This window comes from Carettochelys insculpta, chromosome 8 (assembly GCF_033958435.1).
Source record: "Carettochelys insculpta isolate YL-2023 chromosome 8, ASM3395843v1, whole genome shotgun sequence".
NCBI lineage: Eukaryota > Metazoa > Chordata > Testudines > Carettochelyidae > Carettochelys > Carettochelys insculpta.
In genome coordinates, this window is record NC_134144.1 from 66,634,978 (window position 1) to 66,649,254 (window position 14,277).

General features: G+C 45.7%; 1 protein-coding gene across 4 annotated transcripts in view; it reads left to right on the top strand.

Moving 5' to 3' along the window:
* Positions 1-14,277, top strand: part of IQCB1 (IQ motif containing B1) — a 45,661-nt gene that overhangs the window by 8,426 nt on the left and 22,958 nt on the right. For all 4 annotated transcript variants that reach the window (XM_075001260.1, XM_075001257.1, XM_075001259.1 and 1 more), the window contains exons 5-8: positions 859-952; positions 2,473-2,572; positions 12,069-12,241; positions 12,519-12,628. In XM_075001260.1, coding sequence (XP_074857361.1) covers positions 859-952; positions 2,473-2,572; positions 12,069-12,241; positions 12,519-12,628 — 477 coding nt within the window. The remainder of the gene's footprint in view (positions 1-858; positions 953-2,472; positions 2,573-12,068; positions 12,242-12,518; positions 12,629-14,277) is intronic.

Here is a 14,277-nt window from a genome sequence, read left to right on the forward strand (position 1 = left end):
ATCTTGGGTTAATGCAACTCTGAGTGGTGTGGAAACTGACCAGCACTGCTGCGCTGGTCAGTTTCCTGGCTCCTAACAGGGGTAGCAGCCAAGATACCGCCCCGAGGGGAGCGGAAAAACGTCTCCTGTCAGGGTGGCAGCCTGACTCTCCCTGCCCCTGACAGGAGCGGTTTCCCCACTCCTGTCAGAGGTGGCAGCCAATATGCCACCCCTGACAGGATCAGAGAAACTGCTTTTGTCAGGGGTGGCAGCCTGACTCTCCCTACCCCTGACAGGAACAGTTTCTCCGCTCCTGTCAGTGGTGGCATCTCAGCTGCTGCTCCTGACAGGAGTGGAGAAACTGCTTTTGTCGAGCGGGGAGACTCAGGCTGCCACCCCGATGAGCAGTTTCTCTGCTCCTGTTGAGGTGGCATCTCAGCTGCTGCCCTGGTCAGTTTCCTGGCTCCCCAAGTTGCTTGAAATTTGACTTAGGTGTGGATTTTGAGTACACAACCCCTGTGTAAGTCGGGGTCTACTGTGCTTAGATTCTTAATATTGTGTCAGTTACATGCTGACTATATGCGATCTGATTCTGAGCTTACATCCCCATAAACGAGATAAAAATCTGGATCACGCTCATACAAGCCTCATTAAACTGAATGAAATGCTAAAGTACCCAGTATTCACAAATCAGTATCTTTAATCAATAACGCTTTGCATTAACTTGTTAGTATAACTTGCATCATCCATTGTCAGTAAGGATCAAATACAGTGCAATGTGCCGATTGACCATTGTGGATATAGCACAAGATACAAGTTAGAGTGGGATTAAGTGTGACCACTTTTATGATTTTGTATTTATTTATTTATTTTGCTCAGGATGAAGAAAAAAGTGAATTGTTACGGTGTTTCCAAACAGTAACTGATGCCATCTGCTGGCTCCTTGGTGGGCATGTCCAGCTAACAGTGTGTGGTGAGACAGAGACTTGGAAATTCATTGCATTATAAAATAACTGCAATATTTTGAATTTTAATATAACAGTGAATAGAGATGGATTCAGGAATGATTTTGAAACGAGACCATGTCCTGTTTTTGCCAAGTTGTCACATACTTTTAAATGATCTCTTGAAATAATCCATTATACCAGTGGTTCTCAGCCATGAATCTAAGGCCATGTGGGGAGCTGCAAGCAGGTTTCAGGAGGCCCATCATAATAAACCCAAGAGCAGGGCCTGCATGAAATTCGCTTAGGCTGAGGAAAGAAAGCTGAAGCCTGAGCCCTGTCTTAAGGAATGAAACTGCACCTTGAAACCTACTGTGTAGGGCTGAAGCCAAAACCCAAGCAACTTAGCTTCATGGGGCCCCCAGTCAGTTGCCCTGCTTGCTACCTCCCAGTGCCAACGCTGGCTTTTAATCTACTCAAAATCCAGAAGATCAGTTGTTGTGGAACAGGTAAGCTATGGTGTTTTTATAGCACATCGGGGAATGGGATGCTGAGAAAGAAAAAGGTTGGAAATGTCTACATTATACAACAGGAACCATCAGCATGTGAAACAAGTAAACTAGGGAATTAAAAAAGCAAAAGTAAAAGAAAGGTGGCACCTTCTGTTTTTAGGTTGTTGATCTGGACAAAGGTTTTTTTTTCTTTGCTTGCAGATTCCATTTTTAATGATATAGACCTTAAAAAATCAGAGTTGTTCCTAAGAGAAATACACAGTTGAAATGGCCACACCTCCATCCTAAAATGAGTTGTATCGGGCTCAAGAGATTGCCTGAACCTGGCTGCAGAGTCAAGTTCATCCAAAAAAGGAGCTTGACATTGTATTACTTCATTTCACTGCAGTGCTGATGAATTTGCAAGCATGTAACAAATTGACTTAGTTCTTCTTTATACCTATATAAATTCCATTGACCTAGGAATGTAACAGAAGAATTTTAGGCCCTTATTTGACATAAAAATTAACAAATTTCAGCATGTTTAAGAAATACCAGCGACTGGATAATTAAATAAAAACTGTGGGTCTGAATCTCTAGTCTGTTGTATCTGTATCACTGCAGTGTAACTTAATTGAAGTCAGTGAAGTTTTCCCAACATAAAACCAGTGTAACAGAGTGGAGGTTCAGGGCTCATCTACACTGGAAATTTGTAGCATCCACTAACCCGACTGTAAAAAGCCTTGTGCCTGTGTGACTTACCCTACTTCAAAACTTTTTACACCACTTCAGCACCAGTACACAGAAGGTTTTCAACCATGCAGAAAAAGCCCACCTAGTATGGAAAAGTCCTTAGTCTCATTCGCTTTTCCCATTCTCATTGTCAAAGTTAGAAGGCAAAGAATATTTACTAACTATACAGTGACCCCAGTTTCACTTGCTGGGAAACATTTTGTAGGTCTCTTTTGGTAAACTACATATTAACTGGCATTAAATCCTTGGCTTTGATTATTGCTTGATTTTTTTTGTTTGTTTTTGTTTCCTTTTCTTTTTTTCAGTGCTGCAGAGCAATCATTTCTTGCAGTTGCTAATCACAGATGATGTCAAAACTGCAACTGCAGTGATGTCCATGTTACAGAATATTTTGAGAGTCAACAGGTTAGTTGCTTCTAAATAATCCTATTGATTTTTCCTTTAAATTTTCATTTTAGATTTCAAGATCAGTCTGGTACTGGTTTTGTAAATTGTAAGTCTTTGCAAAAGTAAGTCTCTGCTAGAGAAGTTTTAAAACAAGTTTTCTCTACCCTTTAATCGCTGTATTTATTGTGACTATACCAATGTTTGCTTGTTTTACTTCATGGAATAGTTCTGGGCTCCAGTGGCTTGCAATATCTGCCAAGTTATAGTACTGGCTCTGCCACTAAGGATATCTGCACTGCAGTAAAATACCCAAGTCTGGCCTTGGTCTGCTGACTTGGGCTTGTGGGGCTATAAAACTGCATTGCAGATGTGTGGCCTTGGACTGGAGTCCAGGCTCTGGGGCATGCCTCCTTTGCAGAGCCTTAATGCCCAGGCTCCCTCCCAAGTCCAATCTACACTAAAATTCTATAGCCCCACAGCCTGAGACCCACAAGCCTGAGTCAGTTGACCAGGCCAACTGCAGGTGTTTTATTGCAGTGTGGACATTCCCTGAATCATTTGTGACCTTCGGCAAGTTAGGGTATGTTTACACTTACCATGCGATTGGACCCATTCAGGGTCAATCTCCTGGAGTTTGATTTTGTGTCTGGTAAAACTGATCTCTCTGGGGTCTGCAGTTGACCCCTTGTACTCCTGCTCCCATGAGGAGAAAGGGAAGTTCATGGGAGAAATGATTCCGTCGATCTCCCTCAAGGGAAGATAGACCTTACAGTTGACTGCAGATAAGTCAATTCTAGCTACGCAATGGCCGTAGCGAGAATTGTGTATCTGCAGTCGACAGTAAGGTCTAGCATAGACCATGCCTCAGTAATGTCTGGGTCTCAGGACTTGTATACACAGACAAGTTTTGTTGAGGAATATGCCTTTTGTTGATAAAACTGCATGAGTGTTCACACTACAACTTTTTTCACTAAAAATGGTCGTTTTCATCAATAAAAAACCTCCAGCTCTAGGAGGGACTTTTGTCTTTTCTCTCTCTTTGCTGTTGGCAAATACGCAGCGTGAACATTATGTCACTGATTCTGGCCTCCAGGAAGTGGCCACACTTCCCAGTTGGGCCCTCTGATCAACAATTTGAACTCTGCTGCCCTGTAGCCAGATGACCAATTACGTACCTTGCCCCCTTGCAATTTCAGTCCTTTTTCTTGCTGCCTGAGCACCTGGAACCCACCACACCTATGTTGGCTCAGTGTGCCGTGACCTCATGGTGTCCATGACTGGCCATTGCACCAGAAGCTCACCCACTTGGACTGTCACAGGGCTTCTGGATCTGATCAGTATCTGGAAAGAGGTGAGAGAGCTGTGAGTGGCCAGTAGTAATTGGGTCACATAGTGGCATCTTTCTCAAGCCTTGTGTAAAAAGGGGTATGAGAGGTACCAGCTGCAGTGCAGAGTGAAGGTTAAAGCCTGTCATGAGGCAAACTGATGCTTCAGTGCTTCACTGAAGAGCTGCTATTTCTAGAAGTAGCTGGACACAGCCCTAGGAGGAAACCCCATTTATACCACCAAGAGTCCCGTGGTGGAGGCTGTGCACAGATGACCTAGCCCAGAGGATGAAATTATAGGTGATGAGATCAAGGTAGACACAGACTGGGGGCTCTCCCCAGGATCACTGAGCGTGTCTGGCAGCTAGGAGCTGTTCTCCACTGCTGAGAGACATAGCCAGCCTGAGCAGTCACTTTCAGGGGACCAGGAAGCAGGATGAAATGCAGCATAAGTGGCTGTGGCATGAGGAGTGCAAGCCATAGGACAAGGTGTGGCAGTTGCCACAGGGCCCACTGTGGCGGCCCAGCCATCCTATGGATGGAGGCAGGATTAGCTGGGGCAAGGCGCAGGCACCAAGGGCAGCAGCCGCCACAGGGGTTGCCTCTTCCCAGCCTCCCCCTGACCCTGTACTCACCTACTGAGCCCTGCTTCTCCATGGGCATCTGTGAGCTACCCCTTCCAGGGTCAGGGTGTGGGTGGAGTGGGGAAAGGGTGCTGCATGTAGTGTGGGGAGATTGCCCTGGCTCCCTCACCCACTTGGGATGGTCCTGAGTGCAGGGCTGAGGGCATGGAAAGTGGGAGGCTGGCTGTTTCTGTGAGTTGCACATATCCCCGTGTAGCTAATCCATATGGCTGAGCAGCATGTTGATGTTTGCCATGGTCTCAGTGGAATCCTGCAGGAAGAGGCTATGGAAACTTTTGGAAAGGTGTTTGTAGATTTTCTGCTTAAGATTCCACAGCAGTGCTGCTTTGTTCTCTCCCCTTGTTGAGGGAGACTCGCCTGTAAAATTCTTCAGTCACTTGTGCAGGAATCAAAGCAGAGAGGACTAAATAAGGAGCAGGCAAAAGCCACAAGCCTGGAGAAGTTGTGCCTTTGTTTCCTTACTCACTCTGAGCAGGAAGATGTTTGCCATTTTGTTACCTGCCTGTGGACAACTGTGGCATAAGCTTTTTTTACTGCAAGGGAATTTTCTAGCCCTGGCTGCAATTTATGTCACCTGTATACACAGTTTACATCACCTTTTTCCCCTGATTCATCATGATTAAGATGCTTGGCAACATGCATTCTTTTCAAGAGTCCATGGGACAGTGAGTGAAAATGGTGGGAAAGGGGTTTGTAGAAGTGGAATTTTACAAGGTAGAATTTGATATTAACAAACTCATTTTTGGACTGTGTGTCTAATATTAGACCTTGGCGACCCTGTTGCTTGCTGCCTTGAAGCACTTGCTACAGATGAGGTGACACCCTCACAGAAATAGGGAGGATTTGATTTGTGAAGTGCTAAATCGGTAATCAAGTGAGTGCGCACATCAGGAACAGTGCTTAGAAAGGGACCACAGGAGCAGCAAGAACCACCCAGGGCTTTTCCAGACAGGCCACAGAACACACAATTAGGATCTCCATCTGTTCCTCCATGACCCAGAGTGCTTGGTGAATCAGCAGTCAGCTAATATGGGTTGGCGCGCTCCTTGCGGCAGATGCAAAATTCCATGACCAGCAACTGCCCCCACCAATCCATGCCCTTGCATTCCTTTTTTCAGAGTCCAGTTCTTCCCATGCACTTCATCCCCTCTCCCAGCTGTGAATATGATGCGTGGGTCTGCACACTACTGTGAGTTATGACCCTTTGTCAGTGCCTCTCTTATTAAGTGAGTAGGGGAGGCTTCCTTGTGTTTAACTGTGCTGTTTCTAATGAATGAAGGCACACTTTCAGAATGATTTAGCCCTTTTATTTACTGCTTAACAAAGCTATCCCAGGTGCAGGCATTAAAGGCCAGGTCCTGATTATATGTTACATTGAACAGCGGGTAGGGGACCTTTTCCTGTTCCAGTGCCCCTCATTTTCAAACTGCACCATAAAAGCCTCACTGGTGTTCACAGCAGCCCTTCATGCTCCTCTGACAGCTCTAGTGTCTGGCTGCTCAAATGCTGCAGCCAAGTGCTGTGACTCAGTGCTCCATCCCTTAGCAAACAGTTGTTCCTTACTTTCGCACAGCTTATGCAAAGCACAACACACCACGATAACCATGAGAATATTATCTTCCATGAGGTCCAGCCTGCCACAGAGGCAACTCCATCTTTCCTTCACTCTCCAAAAGGTGCATTCAGCCACCATGCAACATCTGCTCAGCCTGTTGCTGAAATGCTCCTCACAGCTGTTGTGCTGCCACATGTATGGTTTTGTAAGCCAGGGTCTCCTAGAATCACAATTGGCATTTTCACACCTTGTACTGTAATCTTGTGGTCTGGAAAGAAAGTCTCCACCTTCAGCTTTCTGAATAGGCTGGTGTTCCTGAAGATTCGTGTGTGATGCACCTTTCCAGACCACCCCACACTGATATCTTTGAATCACAGAATCACAGGGCTGGAAGGGACCTCAGGAGGTCATCTAGTCCAGCCCTCTGCTTCAAGCAGGATCAACCCCCACTAAGTCATCCCAGCCAGGACCTTGTCCAGCTGGGACTTAAAAACCTCAAGGGATGGAGAATCCACCACCTCTCTAGGCAACGCATTCCAATGCTTCACCACCCGCCTGGTGAAGTAGTTTTTCCGATATCTAACCTACACCTTTCCCTCTTAAACTTCAGACCATTACTCTTTGTTCTGCCATCTGACACCGAGAACAGTTTCTCACCCTCCTTTTTAGAGCTCCCCTTCAGGAAGGTGAAGGCTGCTATTAAATCACCTCTAAGTCTTCTCTTCTGTAAACTAAACAAGCCCAAATCCCTCAGCCTATCCTCATAGGTCTTGTGCTCCAGCCCCTTAATCATTTTTGTTGCCCTTCGCTGAACCTGCTCCAGCAAATCCACATCCTTTTTATACTGAGGGGCACAAAACTGGACACAATATTCCAGATGTGGCCTCACCAGTGCCAAATAAAGAGGAATAATTACTTCTCTAGATCTGCTCGAAATGCTCCTCCTAATGCACCCCAGTATGCCATTAGCCTTCTTGGCTACAAGGGCACACTGTTTACTCATATCCAGCCTTTCATCCACCATAACCGCTAGGTCCCTTTCCATCGTACTGCTGCTGAGCCAGTCGGTCCCCAGCCTGTAACAATGTTTGGGATTCTTCCGCCCCAGGTGCAGGACTCTACACTTCTCCTTATTGAACCGCATCAGATTTCTTTTGGCCCAGTCCTCCAATTTATCCAGGTCCCTCTGGATTCTCTCTCTACCCTACAACGAATCTACCTCTCCCCCCAGTTTTGTGTCATCCACAAACTTGCTGAGGGTGCAATCCAGTCCCTCATCCAGGTCATTAATAAAGATGTTGAATAACACCGGCCCCAGAACCGAGCCTTGCGGCACTCCGCTTGAAACAGACCGCCATCCAGATATTGAGCCATTGACCACTACCCGTTGGGCCCGGCCATCAAGCCAGCTTTCTATCCATCTTATAGTCCAAGGATCCAATCCATATTTCCTTAACTTATGGGCAAGAATGTTGTGGGAGACCCTATCAAAAGCCTTGCTGAAGTCAAGGTGTATCACATCCATTGACTTCCCCATGTCCACAGAGCTTGTTACCTCGTCATAGAAGCTAATCAGATTAGTCAGGCAGGACTTGCCCCTGGTGAATCCATGTTGGCTACTTTTGATCACTTTCCCCTCTTCCAAGTGCTCCAAAACGGATTCCTTGAGGATTCCCTCCATTATTTTCCCAGGGATTGAGGTAAGGCTGACGGGTCTATAGTTCCCTGGATTGTCCTTCTTTCCTTTTTTAAAGATGGGCACTACGTTTGCCTTCTTCCAGTCATCTGGTATCTCCCCTGATCTCCAAGAGTCTTCAAGGATAATGGCCAAAGGTTCAGCAATGACCTCTGCCAATTCCCTCAGTACCCTGGGGTGCATTAAATCCAGACCTATGGACTTGTGCACATCTAGTTTTTCTTGTTAGCTCAGAACTTGTTCCTTCCCCACAGATGGCTGCCCTCCACCTTCCCATAGTGCATCGTCTAGGACCCTCATGGGGAAGCTGACTTTGTCCGTGAAGACTGAGGCAAAAAAGCATTGAGTAGTTCAGCTTTTTCTGCATCATCTGTCACTAGGTTACCTCCCTCATCCAGCAATGGCCCCACACCTTCTCTGATAACCTGTTTATTGTTCACATGCCTGTAGAAACCCTTCTTGTTACTCTTCACATCCCTTGTCAGCTGCAGTTCCAATTGTGCTTTCGCCTTCCTGATTACTGCCCGGCATTCTCCAGTCGTATGTTTATACTCCTCCTTAGTCAACTGTCCATGTTTCCATTTCTTGTATGCATCCTTTTTGAATTTAAGATGACTAAGGATTTCCGCGTTAAGCCAAGCTGGTTGCCTACCATGTTTGCATTTTCTACTACGCAGGGGGATTGTTTGCTCCTGTGCCTTCAGTAAGACTTCTTTAAAATACTTCCAGTTCTCTTCAACTCTTTTCCCCTTCATCTTCGTTTCCCAAGGGATCTTGCTCATCCAGTCTCTCAGGGAGTCGAAGTCTGCTTTTCTGAAATCAAGGGTCTAAATGTTACTGCTCACCTTTCTTACTTTTGTCCAGATCCTGAAATCTACGATCTCATGGTCGCTGCAGCCCAGGTTCCCTCCCACTTCTATTTCTTCTACTAGCTCTTCCCTGTTTGTGAGCAGCAGGTCAAGTTGCGCACGGCCTCTGGTCAGTTCCTTCAGTACTTGTACCAAGAAGTTATCCCCAACATTCTCCAAAAATTTCCTGGATTGTCTGTGTGCTGATGTATTGGTCTCCCAACAAATGTCCGGATGATTAAAGTCTCCCATGAGAACCAGGGCCTGTGATTTGGAAGCTTCACTTAGCTGCCTGAAGAAAGCCTCATCTGTTTCATCTCCCTGGTCTGGCGGTCTATAGCAGACACCAACTACAGCATCACCTCTGTTATTTCCGCCTCTAAGTTTAACCCAAAGACACTCAATTGGATTTTCTCCCTCCTTATACTGGACCTCTGAGCAATCATACTGCTCTCTCACATAGAGCGCAACTCCTCCTCCTTTTCTCCCATCTGTCCTTCCTAAATAGTTTATAACCTTCCATGACTGTGTGCCAGTTATGCAAATCGTCCCACCAAGTCTCCATTATTCCAACCACCTCATACTTATGCGACTGTGCCAGTGCCTCTAATTCTTCGTGTTTGTTCCCCAGGCTTCTGGCATTAGTGTATAAGCATCTTAGAGAAGGGGCCGATTGGCCCACTTTCTCCTCTTCACCCAGGAGACCCGCTTGATTGTTCCCTCCTCCTTCCCCACTTACCTCCGGACTTGTGTCACCTTCCCCCGACAAACCTAGTTTAAAGCCCTCCTCACTAGGTTTGCAAGCCTGCCTGCAAAGATGCTCTTTCCTCTTTTAGTGAGGTGGATCCTGTCTCTTCTCAGCTATCGCTGTTCACGAAACCAAATCCTTCCCTGCTACACCACCTACGCAACCACGCATTTACCTCTGTGATTTGATGATCCCTACGCGGACCCCTTCCTTCCACAGGGAGGATAGACGAGAAGACCACCTGTGCTCCGTATTCCTTGATCTTTCTCCCGAGGGTTACGTAATCTGCCGTGAGCTCATCAAAGTTGTTCTTGGCTGTATCACTTGTTCTTACATAAAGAAGTAGGAAGTGGTAATGGTCTACAGGTTTAAGAATTTTTGGCAGTGACTCTGTAATATCCCGAATTCTAGCTCCAGGCAAGCAGCAAACTTGCCAGGATTCTAGGTCTGGGCGGCAGATGGATGACTCCATCCCTCTTAGGAGGGAGTCCCTGGCCACCACCACTCGTCTTTTTCTCTTAGGGGCGGTGGTCATAGAACTCCCATCCCTAGGACTGCGCATCCCATGCCTTCTAAACCGTGGGGACTCTTTCAGATACAATCCCTGGGAGGTATCAGCCCCAGTTATCTCCGCCATATCACCTGTGGGGAGAGGCTGAAAGCAGTTACCTAACTCCACTGGAATTGGAGAGACTTGAACTGGTTTTCTCCTCCTGGAGGTAACATGCTTCCAGTTCTCCTCCTTGTTTTGGGTAGCCCGCTCTTCCTGCGGTATTATCTGTTGCCTTCTATCCAGAAAGTCTTCACCCTCTCTGATGGACCTGAGGGTTGATATTTGTGCCTCAGGTCCTTTAACCTTCTCTTCTAAAATGGCTACCAGCGTACACTTGGTACATAGAAAATCCTTCCTATCATTCGGGAGGAAGACAAACATGGCAAATGACATGCAGGTCACAACAACAGACCTCTCACCAGCCATATCACTCTCCATTTTTTCCCTTTTCAGAGATCCCTTATTTGTTTCTAATGCCGCCTTGAAGGGCACAAGAGAAACACCGTATAAGAAAGGTGACAACCGGTATGGGGCTCCTCCCAAAGGTGAACTCCCAGGCAAACTCCCTGTTAGCTGCTCCTGTTCGCAGCTCACAGGGTTCACCGGGGCTGCCTCCTTATAGAGCTGCTAGCTGGATAGGCCCAGCTCAGAGCCTTTGCCTCCAATCTAATCAGCCCTTGAAGGCCCACCTGGAAGGAAGCTCTCCCAATTCACACCTTGCAAACTTGCGAAACTGCCAAACATGCTTGCCAACTGCCCCTCTCCGCAAAACAGGTGCTCAGGCACACAGGCAGCTATGCAAAACACCCAGTGATTCACAAGCACCTGCAGCACCACTGAGAAGTGTCCCATCTTACTGAGGTATGCAGTGACAAGGTGGGCAGGCACTAAAATCGGAGTATGTGTGCTGTCTATGCTCCCACACTTCATTTGGGAAATGCCATGTTCACAAATCCTCCTGATTTGCAGTTGGAAGTTGCCAGCTTCCAAACAGCAATTGCCACGTGCTTCTCCAAGGAGAGGACAAGTCTCATTCTGGTGTCCTTGCACCATAGGTTGTGAGCCAGTTCAGCACACAGCTTCAGGAAGGTTGCTTTATGTATCCTAGGCTACGTCCACACTAGCCAAAAACTTCGAAATGGGATGGAAATGGCCAATTAGAAGTTTACTAATGAAGCGCTGAAATACATATTCAGTGCCTCATTAGCATGCGGGCGGCCACGGCACTTCAGAATTGCTGCGGCTTGTCCAGACGGGGCTCCTTTTCGAAAGGACCCCGGCTACTTCGAAGTCCCCTTATTCCCATCCGCTCATAGGAATGAGGGGACTTCGAAGTAGCCGGGGTCCTTTCGAAAAGGAGCCCTGTCTGGATGAGCCGCGCGGCGGCAAGCCGCTTCAATTTCGAAGTGTGGCAGCCTCCCGCATGCTAATGAGGTGCTGAATATGTATTTCAGCGCTTCATTAGTAAACTTCAAAATGGCCATTTGCATGGCCATTTTGAAGTTTTGGGCTAGTGTAGACACGGCCCTAAAGTTCTGCAAGCTCTCGTCTTCATCCCATACCCACCTAGCAATGTGCTCCCACCAGTCAGTGCTGGTTGCCCTAGCCCAGAAGCGCTTGGTCTACTCTTTACAGCTGGGAGGTGCTTGTTGAGAGGTGAGAGAAAAGAAGTTACCTATCACTAGTAGAACCAGTTAATGAAGCAGATTAAGTTGGATGTATCCCATTCCTGTGAATATCAAAGGTGGGGAAATTGCCCTTGTAATGCACAAGCTATAGTTTTATGGTTACAGAAGTTAAACACATGAATAACTGCCAGGCTGAATGGGAGCTAGCATGCTCAGCACTTTATACAGCACTATACTTCTTTTAGGCTTTAGTAAAAATGTCTGATTTATTCTTGAATCAATGCCATAAATAGAGGAAACAAATCTTTATGAGCTAGAGTTGTGTTTTAATGTAAACACACAGCTGGGAAAGATTAATTAGGCCATCTAGTCCCTATCTCTTCCATAGTGGATTGAACTATTGATCTGAATAATGGTGTATCCTGCATTGTCTTCTGCCCAGTGTTTCTAAAGAAGAAAGCCATTGTTGAATTATGTGTCCGTCAATGATAATCCTGCATTTGTCTCTTTTTGTTAGTTCTGTGTTGCTGCATGTGGATGAAAAGATCCTTCACTCTGTTTTAGATGAACTTGTTTATAAGCTTTCATCTACCACCAATCCTGTCACAGGAAATGCAGCTACAAAACTGTTGCTGTCAGTGGCAGAATCTTACCCTCAACTTGTGGAGTTACTCATTACCCGCTACAAAGGTTTGTCTCTCTTGTCTCTGGCATGAAAAATTCTAAAATAATATGTGTGGTTACTGACAAGTCCTGAAAGAGCAAGTTTCTCTGTGGTGAATATAAAAACACTTAAAAGATAACCTTGATGATGTTCTTTAAATCTTGAAAGTCCATCATGCGTATTATCAGATTTGACTGGCTGACATTCAGTTTTGCTTGCTTGTATGTAATCCGTTTGCTAAACATGATAATGACAAATTAGCTTTAACGAATAACATGCTTATTTTTTCTCTCTCTCACCTAGGACTGAGAACTTTGCTAAGCAAGCAGTGGACTGGCAAAGGATTTGACAGGAGTCTTGGTCAACTTCTGGATCTTCTTTACTCAGAATCCTCCAGGAAAGGAGAAAAGCAGGTGCTGAATGTTTACTGGGACTTTTCTGTTTGGTGGATTTATAGTTGCTCATATTGGGTTAATTCTTGTCTTACCTTCCAAAAGCCCCAAACAATGTTGTTAAATGAGTCCAGTCCCCAGCTTAAATTGGGATCAACCCTAACTAAATAATCCCAGCCAGGATTTTGTCAAGCTGGGACTTAAAAAGCTCTAGGGATGGAGGTTCCACCACCTCTGTAGTTAAAGCATTCCAATGCTTCATCACTGTTCTGGTGAAATACTTTTTCCTAATATCCAACCTCCCCCTCTGTACCTTGTAACCATTGCTCCTTTTTCTGCCACGTGTCACTAATGAGAACAGCCTCTCTCCATCCTCTTTTGAGTCTCCCTTCAGGAAATGAAGGCTGCTAGCACATTGCCCCTCACTTTTCTGCAAACTAAATGAGCTGAAATCCCTCAGCCTCTCTTCATAGGTCATGTGCTCCAGCCCCCTAATCATTTTCATTGCCCTCCGCTGGGTCTGCTCCAATGCATCCACATCCTTTCAATACTGGGGGGATCAAGAACTGGACGCAGTATTCCAGATGTGGCCTCACTAGTGCCGAATAGAGGGGAATAATAACTTCTCAAAATCTGCTGGAAATGCCCCCCAGTGCACCTCAATATGCTGTTAGCTGCCTTGGCTACAAGGGCACAATCTTGACTCATATCCAACCTCTCATTCACTGTAATTCCTAAATCCTTTTCTGCTGAACTGCTACTTAGCCATTTGGTCCCCCAGCCTGTAACAATGCTTGGGATTCTTCAGTCCCAAGTGCAACTTTGCACTTGTCCTTGTTGAACCTCATCAGATTACTTTTGGCCCAATCCTCCAATTTATGTAGGTCACTCTGGACCCTATTCCTACCCTCCAATGTATCTACCTGTCCCCCTAGCTTAGTATCATCCACAAATTTGCTGAGGGTGCAATCCATCCCCTCAACCAGGTCATTAGTAAAGTTGAACAGTACCAGCACTAGGACTGATCATTGGGGTACTCCACTTGAAACTAACCACCAACCAGACATTGAGCTATTGATCACTACCAGTTGGGCCCAACTGTCTAGCCAGCTTTCTGTTTGCCTTACAGTCCATTTATCAAATCCATACCTCCGTAACTTATGGGCAAGAATATTGTGGAGTCTGTATCAAAAGCTTTGCTAAAGTCAAGGTATATCCCATCCATTGACTTTCCCATGTCCACAGAGCTAGTTACCTCATCACAAAAGCTAATCACATTGGTCAGGCATGACTTGCCCTTGATATAAACAGGATGAAATTCAATGCAGACAAATGCAAAGTTCTACACTGGGAAGGAATAATCAGTTGCACAAATGCAAAATGGGAAATGACCATGCAAAATGCAAAGAGTTCAGAAAATGATCTGGGGCTTATCATGGATCACTGAATATGTGATCAAAGCATCATTCGTTGAGTAGTAGCAGGAATGTTTTTTTTTTTTGTTTGTTTGTTTTTTAAGAAGTGGTGCTGTAACACTTTAAGACTAACAAAATAAGTTTATTAGGTGATGAGCTTTCATGAGACAGACCCAGTTCTTCAGATCTGGAAAATTTTGGATTGGAATTTTGAATGCTGTAAACCAAAAATAAGAAGTAATTTTTCCACTCTAT